General features: G+C 42.4%; 1 protein-coding gene across 1 annotated transcript in view; it reads right to left on the bottom strand.

The window, feature by feature from the left end:
• LOC109916385 (E3 ubiquitin-protein ligase HECW1-like) overlaps window positions 1–1,338 on the bottom strand; it is a 419,523-nt gene extending 418,185 nt beyond the window's left edge. The window contains exon 1 of the mRNA XM_048617591.1: window positions 1,306–1,338. Coding sequence (XP_048473548.1) covers window positions 1,306–1,335 — 30 coding nt within the window. The 5' untranslated portion in view covers window positions 1,336–1,338. The remainder of the gene's footprint in view (window positions 1–1,305) is intronic.
• Window positions 1,339–16,918: the final 15,580 nt, after the last annotated feature.

Genomic DNA, 16,918 nt, shown 5'->3' with positions numbered 1-16,918 from the left:
GTCACAAACAATGCTTTTGAGTCCAAGACTTTCAAATAGAGATGGTCAGATGTTAGAGAAGAGTTAGGTACTAGTTTTGAGTCTCTGAACTAATTCCTTGCTTGTCATTTCAGGTACATGGGCTCTTGAATTATGAACTTGAATTGTGGCCAATTTGTGTATTCCACATAATCCTGCAGTAATATTTCCAGTGGTTGCAGATGCATACATTTTCTCTCATGAAATGCAACACTGCACTCTCTGTAAAGTGTCACATTCACCAGCTAACTGGACTGCTTGAAATATATTCCTAAAATGTTTAATATCTTGTTATTTAGCAGCGGTGCGTGTAAATTAAATCTTACTGTGAGAATGCTTGTGGTAAATGCAGTTCAATTTTAAGCAAAGAAGCATTTCTGACACCTGCACTGTAACATGTTTAGTACCACATGAGAGATCCTGCTAATCAAAGTCCTATTCAAGCTAGGGTTCTATTCGCAGATGCCTAACCCTGTTAATTAAAGGCAAAGCACACAACAAAAGGGTTGGTAGCCTCCCCATCACTTGATGTACACTACTGGCAGTGCTCATTTCTGCTGAGTGCTGCAAAAAAAAACACATTATACCAGAAGCTGAACTGTAGCATTCACAAAGCTCACAGTAAATGCAATTCCCTTAAATCGAAAACATCTACCTGACTTAAGTACGGCCATTAATTTTCTTGTATTGTCATGTGGAATGACATTGAATAAAGCGTTAAATCAGTCTTATTTTCCTTTGCAATCAGCCACTGCATCTTAAAAAATAGACACGATAGGCTTTATAGCCTGCCGCAACATAAACCTGGCAGGGTTGTGTTCAGTCATCATGTTACTTATGCAGGTCATATCTCACTGGCAGAGGAAAACAGGGCATTTCTGTTATCACTTTAACCTCTAGAATGTTGAAACAATCTCTTTGTAGGAATACTTTCCACCTCTACTTTATACATATATCAGAGAACACTACACTACAGAATCCTATCAATTGTCAGTGGATGTATGCTTTTCTAATTAATACGCAGTAAAATAGATCACACATCAAACATAAAACTAGTCAAACACAACCACTCTGATGGTCCTTACCCTACACAGCATTCATGGCTATCCAAGTGCAACATCATCCTAGCTTTAGCTTGTCAATAAACTATGTCAACACTGATGCATTACCTGATGCTGCAGCACACATCGAGACAGTAAAATCAGTTTCTCATTGTAATTGTCAACAAAGATCACTTCATGGGTGCAATATTTGCTTAGCAACAGAGAGAACATCACAGTACTTTACCTGTACAATAATTGTCTGGGCAGGAATCATACTTCTTCAAGCTGACTAAATCAAGAGCAAACCCCTCATGATCAGGTTTGTAGTAACAGTCCGTAAGCCAATCACTGATTCACCATATCCCAGCACAAACAACAGTTGCTACAGTGAGATGCTGCACACTTCATTTCCGTTCCACCCTCTGCCTCACTCTGGGCACCAGACAGCTGTAGCCAACCAGCATCAATCTCCCTGATACTTGGGCTATTAACCCAACCTCTTTCTTTCCTCATCTTCCCCACGTACACACAGACACACTCACTACTACCACACACATCAAGCAAAGTGCTCAGCAAAGCGTTGTCAATTCTGCAGCTGTACCTCCCTGTCCCAGGGGGCTGTCCCTTTACAAGCTTGATGATTTCAGTGCTAACAGTTGCAGCTTTGAGGTTAGCTCTGGGCTAAGGAGTAGTATTAGTATAAGAGATGCTGCATTAGTGTGATTTTCAAATATAAACAGTGCCACAATTCAGCACATCCCATAGAACAGCAATCTCATGCCTTCAAAATGATTTTTAAAAAAACAGGAATTTAAGGCATGCACATAGAAAATGACTGAAGTAAGATGTGTAAAATCAATCATCTGGCTGTCCAATAATCTAAATTTCACAAAGCAATGATTGTTTTCTACCCTTCTTAAGGCACTCTGACCTGAAGAAGAAACACATATGTGATTTTTCCACTAATTCATGTTGCCAGCGTAGAATATCAAATCCATTCAGTAAGACAGCTCTCTGCATTCTATCTGGTGGCTGCCAAAATGCAACACTTTCACAGAAACTGCAGATGAAGCAGGATCATCCAAAATATGTTTGATATTGACTCAATTTGTTCTGATATAGCCAGTCTTTTTAAATAATGTATTTTGGTTAGCAACTTCACATCGCATATCATTGTGGTAACCAAACATAATTATTTGACAGTAATTCTTTATCAAAATGGAATTTTATTTCAAAGTTGTGATTCTATGTTCAACTTATGGTATGAATGCAACAAGATGCATGATGTAAAACCGCATTTCTTAGATTTTGTATTGATAAGCAATAAAAATTTTACGCCAAAAAATCTTACACATATATCTACATTGTACTGTCCTGCAGATAACAGATTGACAAATCTAGTTTCATACTAGGGATTAACAAAATCACTCAGTTTCTGGATTACAAGATTAAGTGATCAGGTTGAGTGATTTGCTCAGAAGCCAAATTTTTTTTTTCATATTGGCATTATAGATAGAGAAAAAAATATTTGTCACTTTGGTTAACTAAAGATCTTACTGTATGGACTCAACAGTTCTTTTACATAATAATGTAGCTTTTTTTGACAAATATGAGCCAATTTAGCTTGTTTCCTGGGACATCAGGTTAGCTCTCTGGTTTCAGCCCAGTTTCAAGTAGCAACTTTCCACTTGAAGCTATTCCAGTTGAAAAGCCATGCCTTGCGTTTGATATTGCATTCAAGAAAGGACAAGTGCAAAAACTAAAGAAGACTTTGGATTCAGATAAATAATCAACTATTTGCAAAGAACCAAACTAATATGATTTAAGCATCTGTAGGCATTTAAAAACTTTAGTGAGGTTATATAAATGAAAGGTGTTATTGTTGATTAAGCATTCACTTTAATAAGAGAGCAAACCAACCTGTTGAAGCCATTAGCAACTGTGGTAGAAGGGAAGAACAACTTTAGTGTGACATTTGAAATTACTCTTTCAGTGAATGGCATACTTTGCATTAAATTAACAAATTGTGTCAATGGTATTTGACTGTTAAAAGGAAATATCGTTGACTCCTCTTCATTTGCTTGAAACCAAGCTTGCAACAAAGTGCAAAGAATAGGGCGGCACAGTGGCACAGTGGTTAGCACTGCTGCCTCACAGCGCCAGGGCCCTGGGTTTGATTCCACCCTCAGGCGACTGTCTGTGTGGAGTTTGTACATTCTCCCTGTGTCTGCATGGGTTTCCTCCGATGCTCCGGTTTCCTCCCACAGTCCAAAGATGTGCAGGTTAGGTGGATTGGCCATGCTAAATTGCCCGTAGTGTTCAAGGAATGCCTAGATTAGGGGGGTTAAAGGGAGAATGGGCCTGGGTGGGATACACTGAGGGTCGGTGTGGACTTGTTGGGCTGAAGAGTCTGTTTCCACATTGTGGGGATTCTATGAATCTAATCATCAGTGTATATGTTTATCCTAGACACCAAGTTTCACAGATACCTACAGCTTTGTCCAGCTCTAGAACACATTTGCAGCAGTTTCTCAGAAAAACATTAGGGCTAACTATCTTCAGCTGATTCACCAATGACTTTTCCTCCATCGTAAGGTTAGAAGTTGCATTGTTAGTTAATGATTGCAGAGTGTTCAATTCCATTCATGACTCCCCAGATACTGAAGCAGTCCATGCCCAAATGCAGCAAGACATGGACAATATCTTGGGTTGACAAATTGCAAGTGACATTCGTGCCACACAAGTGCCAGGCAATGGCCATCTCTGAAAAAAAGAGATTCTAACCATCATCTCTTGATATTCAATGACATCACCATCACAGAATATCCCTCTTCCAAAATTCTGCAGGTTACCATTGACCAGAAGCTGAACTAGACCAGCATATAAGTGCTGTGGCTGCAAAAGCAGGTCAGATGCTAGGAGTCTTGCAGTGAGTAACACATCTCTTGACTCCCCAAAGCCTGTCCACCATCTACAAGGCCCAAGTCAGGGGTATGATGGAATATTCCCCACTTTCCTGGATGAGTGTGACTCCAACAACACTCAAGAAGTTTGGAATATTCCAGAATAAAACAGCCTACTTCTTTGGCACCACACCCACATAACATTCACTCACTCCATTGAATTCATCACCAATGCTCAATAGCAGAAGTGTCTGCTGCTCACAATGCATGCTGCAAAAATTCACCAAGGATCCAAACCCACAGCTACTACCATCTCTGAGGTCAAGGGCAGGAGATACATGGGAACAAAACACGTTCCCTCCGAGCCACTCATCATCCTGAGTTGGAAATATATCGCCGTTCCTTCACCCTGGATCTCCTGCAACTTCCTCCCTAATGACATTGTCGGTCTACATACACCAAATGGACTATGGAAGCTCAAGAAGGCAGCTCACCACCAACTGCTCAGGGCAACTAGGTATGGGAAATAAATGCTGGCCCAGCCAGCAATGCCCACATGCTGTGACTGAATAAAACATGAAATACCTGCTCCAGTATGAGTGATATTGAGACAGCTAGGATGTGGTGACTATTTGTAGTTGGAAATAACAGTGAAAGACAACTGGGGGAAATTTTTTGAAATACAATATATTTACATAATGGCTGTGTGTCTGATCAAAAATACCAAGGATTTAGAATCAGATATTTCACTATCCGGCAATCATGGAAAGGAACCTACTTATAACTGCCTATGTGCAAGTCTCCATTCTTACAATTCCTGAAATAGTTGTCGAAGGACCTTGTGACCTCACCTGGAGTTCACTTGGTTGGAAAAGAGGCATGTTACATCCAAATTATTCTTGTATTGGTGGTAATAACTAAGGTTATTTAGATCAAATACTTGACAATATTCCCACTGAAGCACAATAATTAAATTTGAGTGTAATTGCTGTATTGTACTTCTTCCTATCAGGGGGATATCTCAGTGTCCTGCTAAAATTTATAAGTGCCACATATAACACTGTCATCACCCGCAGTCCACTCTCTCAACACTTTGGAAATAATTACTTATGAGAATTATGTCTCGAGCCTGGCTACCAACAAAAACGTCATCAACAATTGTATTTTACAATATCTTACTTGAACAAACAATGACAAAAAGAGTTTCTTAGCTCAAAATATATGTTTTAACAAGATTAGAATCCAAAGAAAAAATATTATGTTGATGATTACCTAGCAAGTCTAAACAATTTGTACTGCCTATGGACATCTTTGAATAGGTTTGACAACAAATAAGCTGGGACTAGTAACACGAGCAGTAGATGTTCACCTCCCAATTCAGTTTCAACTCTGCCATGAACTCAGGAATATAAGAAATAGAAGCAGGAGGAGACCGTTCGACCAACTGAGCCTGTTCCACCACACAGCCTGGTTATGGTGGATCTTAGGTCTCACCTCCACTTTCCAGCCAACTCCCAAAATTCCGAATTCATTGACAGACTAAACATCTGTCTCTCCCGGCCTGAAATATATTCAACGATGGAGTATCTACAATCCTCTGGGCTAGAGAATTCCAAAGATTCACAACACTTTGCGTGAAGAAATACTCCTCATTTCAGTCCCAAAGGATCAATGCTTTATCCTGACACCTTGTCCCCCCATGATTTCGATTCCCACGCAGCTGAAACAACCTCCCAGAGCCTACTCTGTAAAGCTCCTTCAGAATCTTTTATGTTACAATGAGATCATCTCTCATTCTTTTAAACCTCACATGACATAAGCCCAATTCACCCAGCTTCTCATCATTGGATAGCATCTCAGCCCAGGAACCAAGTACTGAAACACTGCTGAACTGTCTCTAATGCAAGTATATCCTTCCTTGGATGCATTTTTGGATGCATTGATGGTCATTTTCCAAATTTCTACTAACTCTAAAGCAGTTCCTATAGATCTGGGGCGTTTGGAAAATGTAACCCTATTATCTAAAAAAAGGAGAAGGAGAAAAATATGAGAATTACAGGCCAGTTAGCTAAACATCAGTGGTGAGGTAAAGGCTAGAATCTATTCTAAAAGATAAAATAACACAACATTTGGAAAGCCTTAATGAGATTGAACAAAACTAGCATAGGCTTGTGAAAGGCTGAACAAATCTACTGGAGTTTTTTGAGAATGTAACTAGTAGAATAGATAAGGGAGAACTAGTGCATGTGGTAAATTTGGATTTTCAGAAAGCTTTTGATCAGGTGCCTCATAAGAGGTTAGTGGGCAAAGGTAAAGCACATGGGGTGGAGGGTAATATGTTGGCATAAATTGAGAATTCATTGATAGGCTGTAAACAGAGAGTGGGAATAAAAAGGTCTTTTACTGAGAGGCGGGCATTTACTTATGGGATACTGCAAGAATCAGTGCTTGGTCCCCAACTATTTATGATATATATCAATGACCTGGAGAAGGGAACCAAATGTAAACATTCAAAAGTTTTCTGATGCCACATAACTGGGTGGGATTGTGAGTTGTGAGGAGGATGCAAGTTGGCTTCAAGGTAATTTAGACAAGTTGAGTGAGTGGGCAAACTCATTGCAAATGCAGTACAACATGGCTAAATGTGAAGTTACACACTTTGGTGTGAAAAACAGAAAAGTATTATTTAAATGGCGATAGATAGGTAATGTGGATATACAAAGGAATTTGAATGTCCTTATGCCAGTCATGGCAATAGATAGGTAATGTGGATATACAAAGGAATTTGGATGTCCTTATGCCAGTCATAAAAGTAGACAGGCAGGTGCAGCAAGCAATTAGGAAGGCAAATGGTATATTCATTGCAAGAAGATTTGAGTTCAGAAGTAGGAATGTCTTAATGCAGTTAAACAGGGCCTTAGTGAGACTACACTTGGAGTACTGCATACACTTTTGGTCTCCCTACCAAAGAAAGGATATATTTGCCATAAAGGAGGTGCAGCAGAGGTTTACTAGGCTGATACCAGGGGTGGCAGGACTGTCCTATGAGGAGAGATTAGTTTGAATGGTCCTGTATTCACTGGAGTTTAGGTGGAGTAAAGTGGATCTGATTGAAACATATAAAATTCTAACAGGCCTGGACAGACACTGCGAGGATGTTTTCCCTAGCTGGGGAGTCTGGAACCAGGCAGCGCAATCTCAGGTTATGAAGTAAACCCTTTCAGACTGAGGTAAGGAAAAATGTTTTCACTCAAAGAGTAGTGAACCTGTGGAATTCTCTACTGCAGAAAGCTGTGAAGACCATGTACTGAATATATTCAAGAAAGAGATGGATATTTTTCAGATTATTAAAGCATCAAGGCATATGAGGAGAAAGTGAAAGAGAAAATACTGTATTGATCATATTGAATGGCAGAGCAGGCTTGAAGAGCAAACTGGCCTACTCATACTCCTCGTTGATATTTTTCTGTGTTAAATATGGAGTCCAAAATGCTCAGCATTGCAGGTGTGGTCTCACCAAAGCCATGTTGAATTATGACAAGACTTCTTTATCGCTGTACTTCAATCTCTTGCAGTTAAAGAAACATACCATTTAACTCCTTCATTGCTTGTTTAGCTGCAGGTTAACTTACGGTGTTTCCAAATAAGTTTCTCTGACAATAAAAATTCACAGGTTTCATGCTCTTCAAAATAACCATAGTTTCAAATTTTATGGCCAAATTGAGTAACCATACGTTTCTCCATTTTATACTTCATCTGTCATGTTGCTGTCCACTTACTGAAGCTGTCTCTTTGCAGCCTGTCTGCATTCTCCTCACAGCTTACATTTCCACCAGGTTTGGTATCATCGGCAAACCTAGATGCATTACTCTCCGTTTCTTCATCGAAGTTATTAAATAGACTGTAAAAAGCTGAAGCCCCAGTGCACTCATCATTGTAGCACGCCACCATTCACAGCCTGTCAATTTGAAAATGTTCCATTTATGCCGACTCTCTATGGCCCGCCTGGTAACTAATCCTCTATGTATCCCAATACATTATATCCGACTCAAGGGCCCTTATTCTCCCTCTTATCATTGTATGTGGCAACTTATTGAATGCCTTTTGGAAATTCAGGAATACTAATCTATTGCTTTCCCTTTAACTTACTCTGATAGTTATGCCTTCTTAAGGGGAGACAATGGCCTAGTAGTATTTTCGGTGGACTGTTAGTCCAGAGACTTTAGATAATGATCTGGGGACCCGAGATTGACTCCCACCATGGCAGATAGTGGAATTTGAATTTGAATCTGGAATTAAGAGTTTAATGATAACTATGTGTCAATTGTCAGGAAAAACCCATCTGGCATACATATGACTCCACACCCAAAGTGATGTGGTTGATTCCTGACTGGCCTCTGGATAATTAGGGATGGTTAATAAATGCTGGCCTAGCTAGCAATGCCCTCATCTAATAACTTTGACAAACATGATTTCCCATTCATTAAAAAGTGCATCGCTATGATTTCTTTAATAATGGATTCCAACACTTTCCCAATGACTGTATATCTGGCCAACTAACCCATGGAACATAGATCGGTACAGCATAGGAATAAGCCTTTTGGCCCACCATGTCTGTGCCAGCCATGATGCCATTCTAAATTAATCCCATCTTCCAGCACATGATCCATATTCCCCTATCTCCTGTCTTTTTATGTATCTGTCTAAATGGCTTTTAAACATTGCTAATGTATCTGCTTCTACCACCTTCCCTGGCAACATGTTCCATGTACCTACTGCCCTCTGTGTAAAAATAAACTTGTCTCACACACCTCCTTTAAACATTCCCACTCTAACCTTAAACCTATGTCCCCTAGTAATTGACAATTCCTCCCTGGGAAAAAGACTCTGACTACTCACCCTAACCATGCCCCTCATAATTTTATAGGTCACCCCTCAACCTCTGGTGCTCTCGCACAAACAATTCAAATTTGTCCAACTTCTCCTTATTGATAATGCACGCCAATCCAGGCACTATCCTGGAAAACCCCTTTTGCAACCTCTCCAATGCCTCCTTATCCTTCTATAGTGTGGCAAACAGAACTGCATTCAATACTCCAAATGTGACCTAACTAAAGTCTTATTTGGCTGCAACATGATTTGCAAAAGTTTATACTCAGTGCCCTGACTGATGAAGGCAAGCAAGCCGTACACCTTCTTTACTACCTTATCCACTTGTATTGCCACTTTAAGGGAGCTATGGACTTGCATCCCAAGATTCCTCACAATATCAATGCTTGTAGGGGTGCTGCCACTTACTCTATACCTTTCTGTTGCATGTCACCTCACAGTTGTCTGGATTAAACTCCATCTGCCATTTCTCTGCCCAGCTTTCCAACTGATTTATATCCTGCTGTATCTTTTGACAACCTTCCTCACTATCCACAACTCCACCAATTTTCATGTCGTCTGCAAAATTACTAATCAGACCATCTACATTTTCTCCAAATCATTTATATACATTTTTTCATTCTCAGGATGAGGACGTCACTGGTTAGGCCAGTATTTATAATTCATCACTAATTGCCCACAGGGTAGTGAAAAGTAAACTACATTATTGTAGATCAGGAGTCACATGTCGGCCAGACCAGGTAATCATGACAGTTTACCTTCCTTAAGGACACTTGTGAACTGGATGGCTTTTTAGATCCCAGAATTGATCTGTGCAGAACCCTACTGATGATGGACCGCCAGTCATAAAAACACTCCTTCACAACTATCCTATGTCTTCTATGACCAAGGCAATTTTGTATCCAACCTACCATTTCACCATGGATCAGCCTACCATGAGGGACCTTGTCAAATGCTTTAGTAAAGTCCATGAGGACAACATCCACTGCCCTACCTTCATCAATCATCTTTGTCACTTTCACAAAAAGCTCAAGCAAATTTGTGAGACAAGACCTCCCCTGCACATAGCCATGCTATCCCAAATGAGTCTATTCTTTTCCACCTGCAAATAAATGCTGTCCCTAAGAATCTTCTCCACTAATTTTCCTCCCATTGATGTAAGACTCACTGGTCTATAATTTCCTGGATTATCTCTGTTGCCCTTCTTAAATAAAGGAACAAAGGCTATTCTCCAGTCTTCTGGAACCTGGTCTATGGCTAGAGAGGATACAAAGATCTTTGTCAAGACCTCTGCAAACTCCACCCTTGCCTTCCTCAGTACCAGCAACAGGTCCCATCAGGCTCTGGGAACTTAGCGTTTAAGTTACCTCAAGGTTTTTCAAGACACCCAACACCTCCTCCTTCTCCATATCAACATGGCCTAGAAAATTAACATACCTCACTCTAAACTTATCATCATCCATGTCCTTCTCCTTGGTGAATAGTGATGGCTCCATGCATAAATCCCCTCCTTTGTTCTTGAGTAGACCTGCCATATCCCCAGCTACCCTCTTGCTCCTAATAATAATATATAATAATTTATATGTATATAAAATGCCTTGGAATTCTCCTTAATACTACTTGCCAAAGACATTTCGTGGCTCCTTTTAGCCCTTCTAATTCCTTGTTTAAGTTCTTTCCTGCTTCCGTTATATTCCTCAGGGGCCTTGTCTGATTGCTGTTTCCTAAACCTTACATATGCTTCCTTTTTCTCTTTGACTAATCTTTCATTATATCTTGTCATCCAAGGTTCCTGAATCTTGCCACCCTTACCCTTCATCCTCGCAGGAAGATGCTGGTCGTGAACTCTGAACAACTGGCCTTTAAAAGATTCCCACATTTTTGATGTGGATATACCAGCCCCCAAACATCTGCCTCCAATCTAGTTTCTCTATTCCTGCCTTATACTGTTACATTTAACCTTTCCCTGATTTAGCACTTTCACCCTTGGACCTTATCCTTTTCCATAACTATCTTAAAACTTACAGTATTATGATCACTGATCCCAAAATGTTTCCCTACTGAAATTAAAAATACCTAAACATGAGATGTTAACCTGGTGAAGCTACCGAACAGGACTACCTATGTGTCCAATAGCATTAGCAGCAAGTGATAGACAGAGCTAAGCGATGCCACAGCCAACAGATCAGATCTAAACTCTGCAGTCCAATTAAGCAACTCATTGGAGGAGGAGGCTCCACAAATATCTCCATCCTCAATGATGGAAGACCCCAAACATGTCAGGTGCAAAAATAAGGCAGAAACGTTCACAGCAATCTTCAGCCAGAAGTGTCAAGTGAATGATTTACTTTGGCTTCCTCCAGTCATCCCTAGCATTACAGATACCAGTCTTCAGCCAATTCAGTTCACTCTACGCGATATTGAGGAATGGTTGGAGGCACTGGATTCTGCAAAGGCTATGGTCCCTAACAACATTCCAGCAGAAGTACTGAAGACCTGTGCTCTAGAACTTGCAGTCTCCTAGCTAAGCTCTTCTAATATGTGGAAAATTGCTCAGGTATATCCTGAAAACAAAAAGCAGGGCAAATCCAACCCAGCCAAACACCGTCCCATCAGTCTACTCTCGATCATCAGTAAAGTGATGGAAAATGTCATCAATTATATTATCAAGCAGTGCCTGCTTAGCAATAACATGTTCAGTGAAGCCCAGTTTGGGTTCCACCAGGGCCATCACCTCCTTACCTCATTACAGCCTTGGTTCAAACATGGAGGAAAGAGCTGAATTCCAGCAGTGATGTGAGAGTGACTGACCTTGTCACCAAGGCTGCATTCTACAGAGCGTGGCATCCAGGCCTGACCAAAGCTGGAATCAATGAGAATTGGGGCAAAACTCTCCACTGGAATCACACCTGACACATGGAAAGATGGTTGTGGTTGTTGGAGACCAGTCATCTCAGCTACAGGACATTTCTGCAGGAGTTCCTCAAGGTAGTATCCTCGGCCCAGCCATCTTCAGCTGCTTCATCAATGGCCTTCCCTCCATCATAAGGTCAGAAGTGGGGCTTGGGATGAAAAGTGGCAAAATGCTGGAATTCCCGCCCTAAAGGCTTTGTGGATCCACCTACAACATGTGTACTGCAGAGGCTGAAGATGGTATCTCATACCAATTTCTCAAGGGCAACTTGGGATGGGCAATAAATGCCAGATTAGTGAGACCCATCCAAATCCCATAAATAAATTTTAAGTAAAGGCTGTACAAAATGTTCAACTATAGCTGGTCCAGCTGTCAGGTCTCAAACAAAAGCAACAACAGGCATGCTTCTATGAACTCTACAGACCAGCAAAGTTTATTGTTTTCTCGGCTATACTTTAGCCTGTGGGTGTTATTGAACACAAAAATGTTAACAGTTTTGGGAATGTCATTTTGCTTTAATTGGGTAAATATTTTCTTTCAGGAAGGCATCATTGTAGTGATGGTAACATGGCCAGCCAGGTGGACCTCATAGAATATGAGTTCTCTGATTGGGGATGTTAGTCTGGTCCAATCAGGGAGCCCTGGCTGACAGATTCTGTTCACTCTGAGAGCTGACTCTGAGGAAGCCAGACCAGTGTCAAGTATTATGTACATATGAATAAGGGGTGACTTGGTGATGGAATAGAGAAAAAAAATGCGGTCCTGAAGAAATTTGCTCACAACAGTCGTCTTTGAGTTGGGGTAAACAATTCTAGCATCATACCAAGCTTGACTCGTTCGATCCTGTTGTCAAAGATTGGGCCCAGTATGTGGAAAGAATGTGCTTTTCTTGGGGCAGGTGAAAAGAAACAAGTAGTTCTCCTGACAGCTGGTCAACATGCAGTTGTTTCAGTTATTAGGAGCCTACCATTTCCTGAGGCACCAGATAGAAACACCTTTCAAGAGTTGATGGATTTAGTAAAGGAATATTGCGACCCCACACCTTCTCTAATTCTGAGATGCTATCAGTTTTACTCGGCAATTCAAGAACCAGGGAAATCTGTGTCGGGATTTTGGACAAGATTAAGGCGAGTGGGCCATCTCTGATACCACGTCCTAACTCCTCTTTGACCACAATCCCACCATGGCCCATCAAGCCACCGTCGTCCACACTGTCCATGATCTCATCGCTTCCAGTGACCTCCCCTCTAACGCCTCCAGCCTTATAGACTCCCAGCCCCGCACTGCCCAGTTCTACCTGCTCCCTAAGATCCAAAAAGCCCAACTACCCTGGCCGACACATTGTCTCCGCATGTTCCTGCCCCACCGAACTCATCTCTTCCTACCTCACCTCCATTCTCTCCCCCGTTGGTCTAAGTACTCCCCACCTACATCTGGGACAGAAGCCACGCCATCCACCTCATTGGAAACTTCCAGTTGCCTGGCCCCCTGTGCTTCATCTTTTCTATGGACGTGCAATCCATATATACATCCATACCCCACAAAGACAGCCTACAGGCCCTCAGTTTTGCCTCTCCAACACACCTATCCAGTCTCCCCGCCACCAATACCCTCCTCCGCCTTGCCAAACTAGTCCTCACCCTCAATAACTTTTCCTTCAATTCTTCCCACTTTCTCCAAATCCAGGGGTGTGCCATGGGCACTCGCATGGGCCCCAGCTCTTCAGTACATACAACCAGTACTGCTCCTCAACTCTTCCACTCTAACATTAACGATTGCATCAGTGCTGCATCCTGTACCCAGGCTGAACTGGAGCAGTTCACTGATTTCGCTAACAACTTGCACCCTGCCCTCAAATTCACTTGGTCTATCTCAAACACCTCCCTCCCCTTTCTTGACCTCTCTGTTTCTATTTCTACCGACATTTGCTATAAACCGACAGACTCCCATAGCTACATAGAGTATACCTCCTCCTACCCTGTATCCTGCAAAAACTCCATCCCATTTTCCCAATTCCTCCATCTCCGTCACATCTGCTCTGACAAGGAGACGTTCTACTCCCAAACATCCTGGATGTCTGCCTTTATCAAACAAAGCTCTTTTCCCCCCACTGTCATCCAGACAGCCCTCCACCGCGCCTCCTCCATTCTCCATCCCACAGCTCTTAATCACCCCCCAAAACATCATAAAGATAGGGTTCCCCTTGTCCTCACTTTGCACCCCACCAGCCTCTGCAATCAACATATCATCCTCAAACACTACCGCCAACTCCAATTAGACCCCACCAGCCAGAAAATCTTTCACTCCCCACCCCTCTCTGCCTTCCACACCTGCCCACGCACCACCTCCCTCACCTCCATCCAGGGCCCTAAACAGCCCTGCATCTGTATCTCCTCCAACCTAGTCTATTGCATCCGGTGCTCCCGATGTGGGCTTCTCTACGTCGGTGAGACCAAATGTCAATGAGGTGACCATATCGCCAAGCACCTTAGCCTGGCCCATAACAGCCAGCCTAACCTCCTGGTCATCGCCCATTTCAACTCCCCCCACCCCCAACATGTCCATCCTCGGCCTCCTCCAGTGTCGCAGTGAATCAGAATGCAAATTTGAGGAACCGCACCTTGTCTCCCGTCTGGGCACCCTACAGCCCGGAGGACTCAACATTGAATTCTCTAATTTCAAACAACCTTCCCAACCATCCCCCGGCTCCCTTTCCAGCCCCAAATCCTCCCGTCCATTCACCTACTGACCCTCCTTTCCAGCTACCAACTGGATTCATCCCTGTCATTGACCAACCAGGTTGTACCTATCACCAGTGTCCACCTATTATCACCATTCTGAACTCCATTTACAAGTTTCCTGATGACACCACCATTGTAGGCCAGATACCAAACAATGACAAAACACAATACAGGAAGGAGATAGAATGCTTGGTGTAAAACTGCAAAGATAACAATCTCTCCCTCAATGTCAACAAAACTAAAGAGCCGATCAGCGACTTCAAGAAGCAAGGAGGACACGTCACTATCCACACCAATGGAACTGAGGTAGGACCGAGAGCGTCAAGCTCCTAAGAGTGACAATAACCAACAATCTGTCCTGAACCACCCATGTAGATGCAATGGTCAAGAAGGCACAACAATGCCTCTTCTTCCTCAGGAGGCTAAGGAAATTCAGCATGTCCATAAGGACCCTCACCAACTTTCATAGATGCACCATAGAAAACATTCTATCTGGATGCATCAAGGCTTGGTACAGCAACTGCTCTGCTCAGGACTGTAAGAAAATGCCGAAAGTTGCGAACACAGCACAGACCATCATGAAAGCCAACCTCCCATCTATTGACTCCATCTACTTTTCTCATTGTCATGGAAAAACAGCCAACATTATCAAAGACTCCTCCCATCCCGGTTATAATCTCTTCTAACCTCTTCCATCAGGCAGAAGATACAGAAGCTAAAAACGTACATCCAACAGGTTCAAGAACAGCTTCTTCCCTGCTGTTATTAAACTTCTGAATGAACCTCTCAAATTTCAAATCCAATGTTGATCTTGCTTTGTATTTGTAACTTTGTATACCTCGCTCTGTTCAATCACCCTGTGATCCGTATGTCTTTGTATGTCATGATCTGCTTGTTCTGCATGCAAAACAAAACTTTTCACTGTACTTAGGGGCATGTGACAACAATAAATCAAATCACATCAAATCAAATCAGAAGCAGTTATCATCATGTAAGGTCTTGGCACACTATGATGCAAGCAAGATCTGGTGCTGACATGTGATGTCTCCCTATATGGTAGAGGAGTAGTGTTGGCTCAGCAGTGGCTCAGCGGAGAGGAACGCCCGATAGATTATGCTTCCTGGACTTTGGAGAATGCACAACTCAAATATGCTCAGATAGAGAAAAACATTTTGGAGGTCATCTTTGGTGTGAGAAAGTTCCACCAATACCTTTAAAGACATAAATTTGTAATATTAACAGTCCACAAATCACTGCTAGGGCTAATCAAAAGGACAAGGCCACACTACCCATAGCTTCAGGTCAAATTCAGTGGTGGGCTCTCATTCTAAGTGCATTCAATTGTAAGTTGGAACACCGTCCAGGAGGTCAAGTAGCAAATGCAGGTGCATTGAGTCGCCTCCCACTGGCAGATACACCACCAGTGGTACTGCCACTATAGGAGTCTGTCCTGGTTTTAAACTTTCTGGACACCCTTCCAGTCACTATCAATATCAGACTGAGGACACAAAAAGATCTGGTCCTGGCAAAACTAAATCAGCTGGAGGTGATGGGGAAAACAAAAAGGCCATTGCAATTGGAATTGAAACCTTTGTGGACACGATGAGAGCAGATCACCATATAACATGGAATTTTATTAAGGGGAGCAAGAGTGATTGTCACCACCAGATACTGGCTGAACTCCACCAGACCCTGAATCCAGGGATGTCCAAAATGAAGGTGTTGGCAAGACGATATGTCTGGTGGCCAGGATTGGATGCAGATATAGCCGTGTTGGTGGGGCAGTGCCCAGAGTGCTAACAAGGTCAAAAATTACTGCCAGCATCTCCCCCCCATTTCATGGGAATACCCAGGTAAACCCTGGGCTCGGTTACACGTCAACTACGCCAGTCCTTTCATTGTCCAAGCAGTCATTGTGGACACCCACTCAAAGTGGTTGGATGTGCATAGAGTTCATTCGTCAAACATCAGGATGATGATAGAAAAGCTGCAAGCATCTTTTGCAATACACGGGCACTGGAAGTGTTGGTCACAGACATTTGCCATCAGGGAATTTGAGTATTTCCTAAAGTTGAGTGACATTCGGCATATAAGGGATAGCTCCATTGTCCGATGGTGTGGCAGAAAGAGCAGTCCAAACTTTGAAGGCAGGCTTAAAGAAACCGCCTATGGCTTCACTCGATATCGAACTGTCCTGGTTCCTATTTGATTATCAGACCACCCCGCACACAACTACAGGGATAGCTCCAGCAGAGTTGCTAATGGGGAGAAGACTCTGCACCAAGTTAAATGTGATCTTCCCCGACTTGGGAGGGAGGGTGTGTGCAGGCAGAGGGTGAAACGGCATCAGGAACGCCAATGCTGGATTCCTGTCACTGAGACAGACAGTTTACATCAGGGGACAAACTT

This window comes from Rhincodon typus, chromosome 2, assembly GCF_021869965.1.
Source record: "Rhincodon typus isolate 14 chromosome 2, sRhiTyp1.1, whole genome shotgun sequence".
Taxonomy (NCBI): Eukaryota; Metazoa; Chordata; class Chondrichthyes; order Orectolobiformes; family Rhincodontidae; genus Rhincodon; species Rhincodon typus.
Note: the sequence above shows the minus strand (reverse complement) of the source record. Positions and strands in the feature narration are given on the sequence as shown.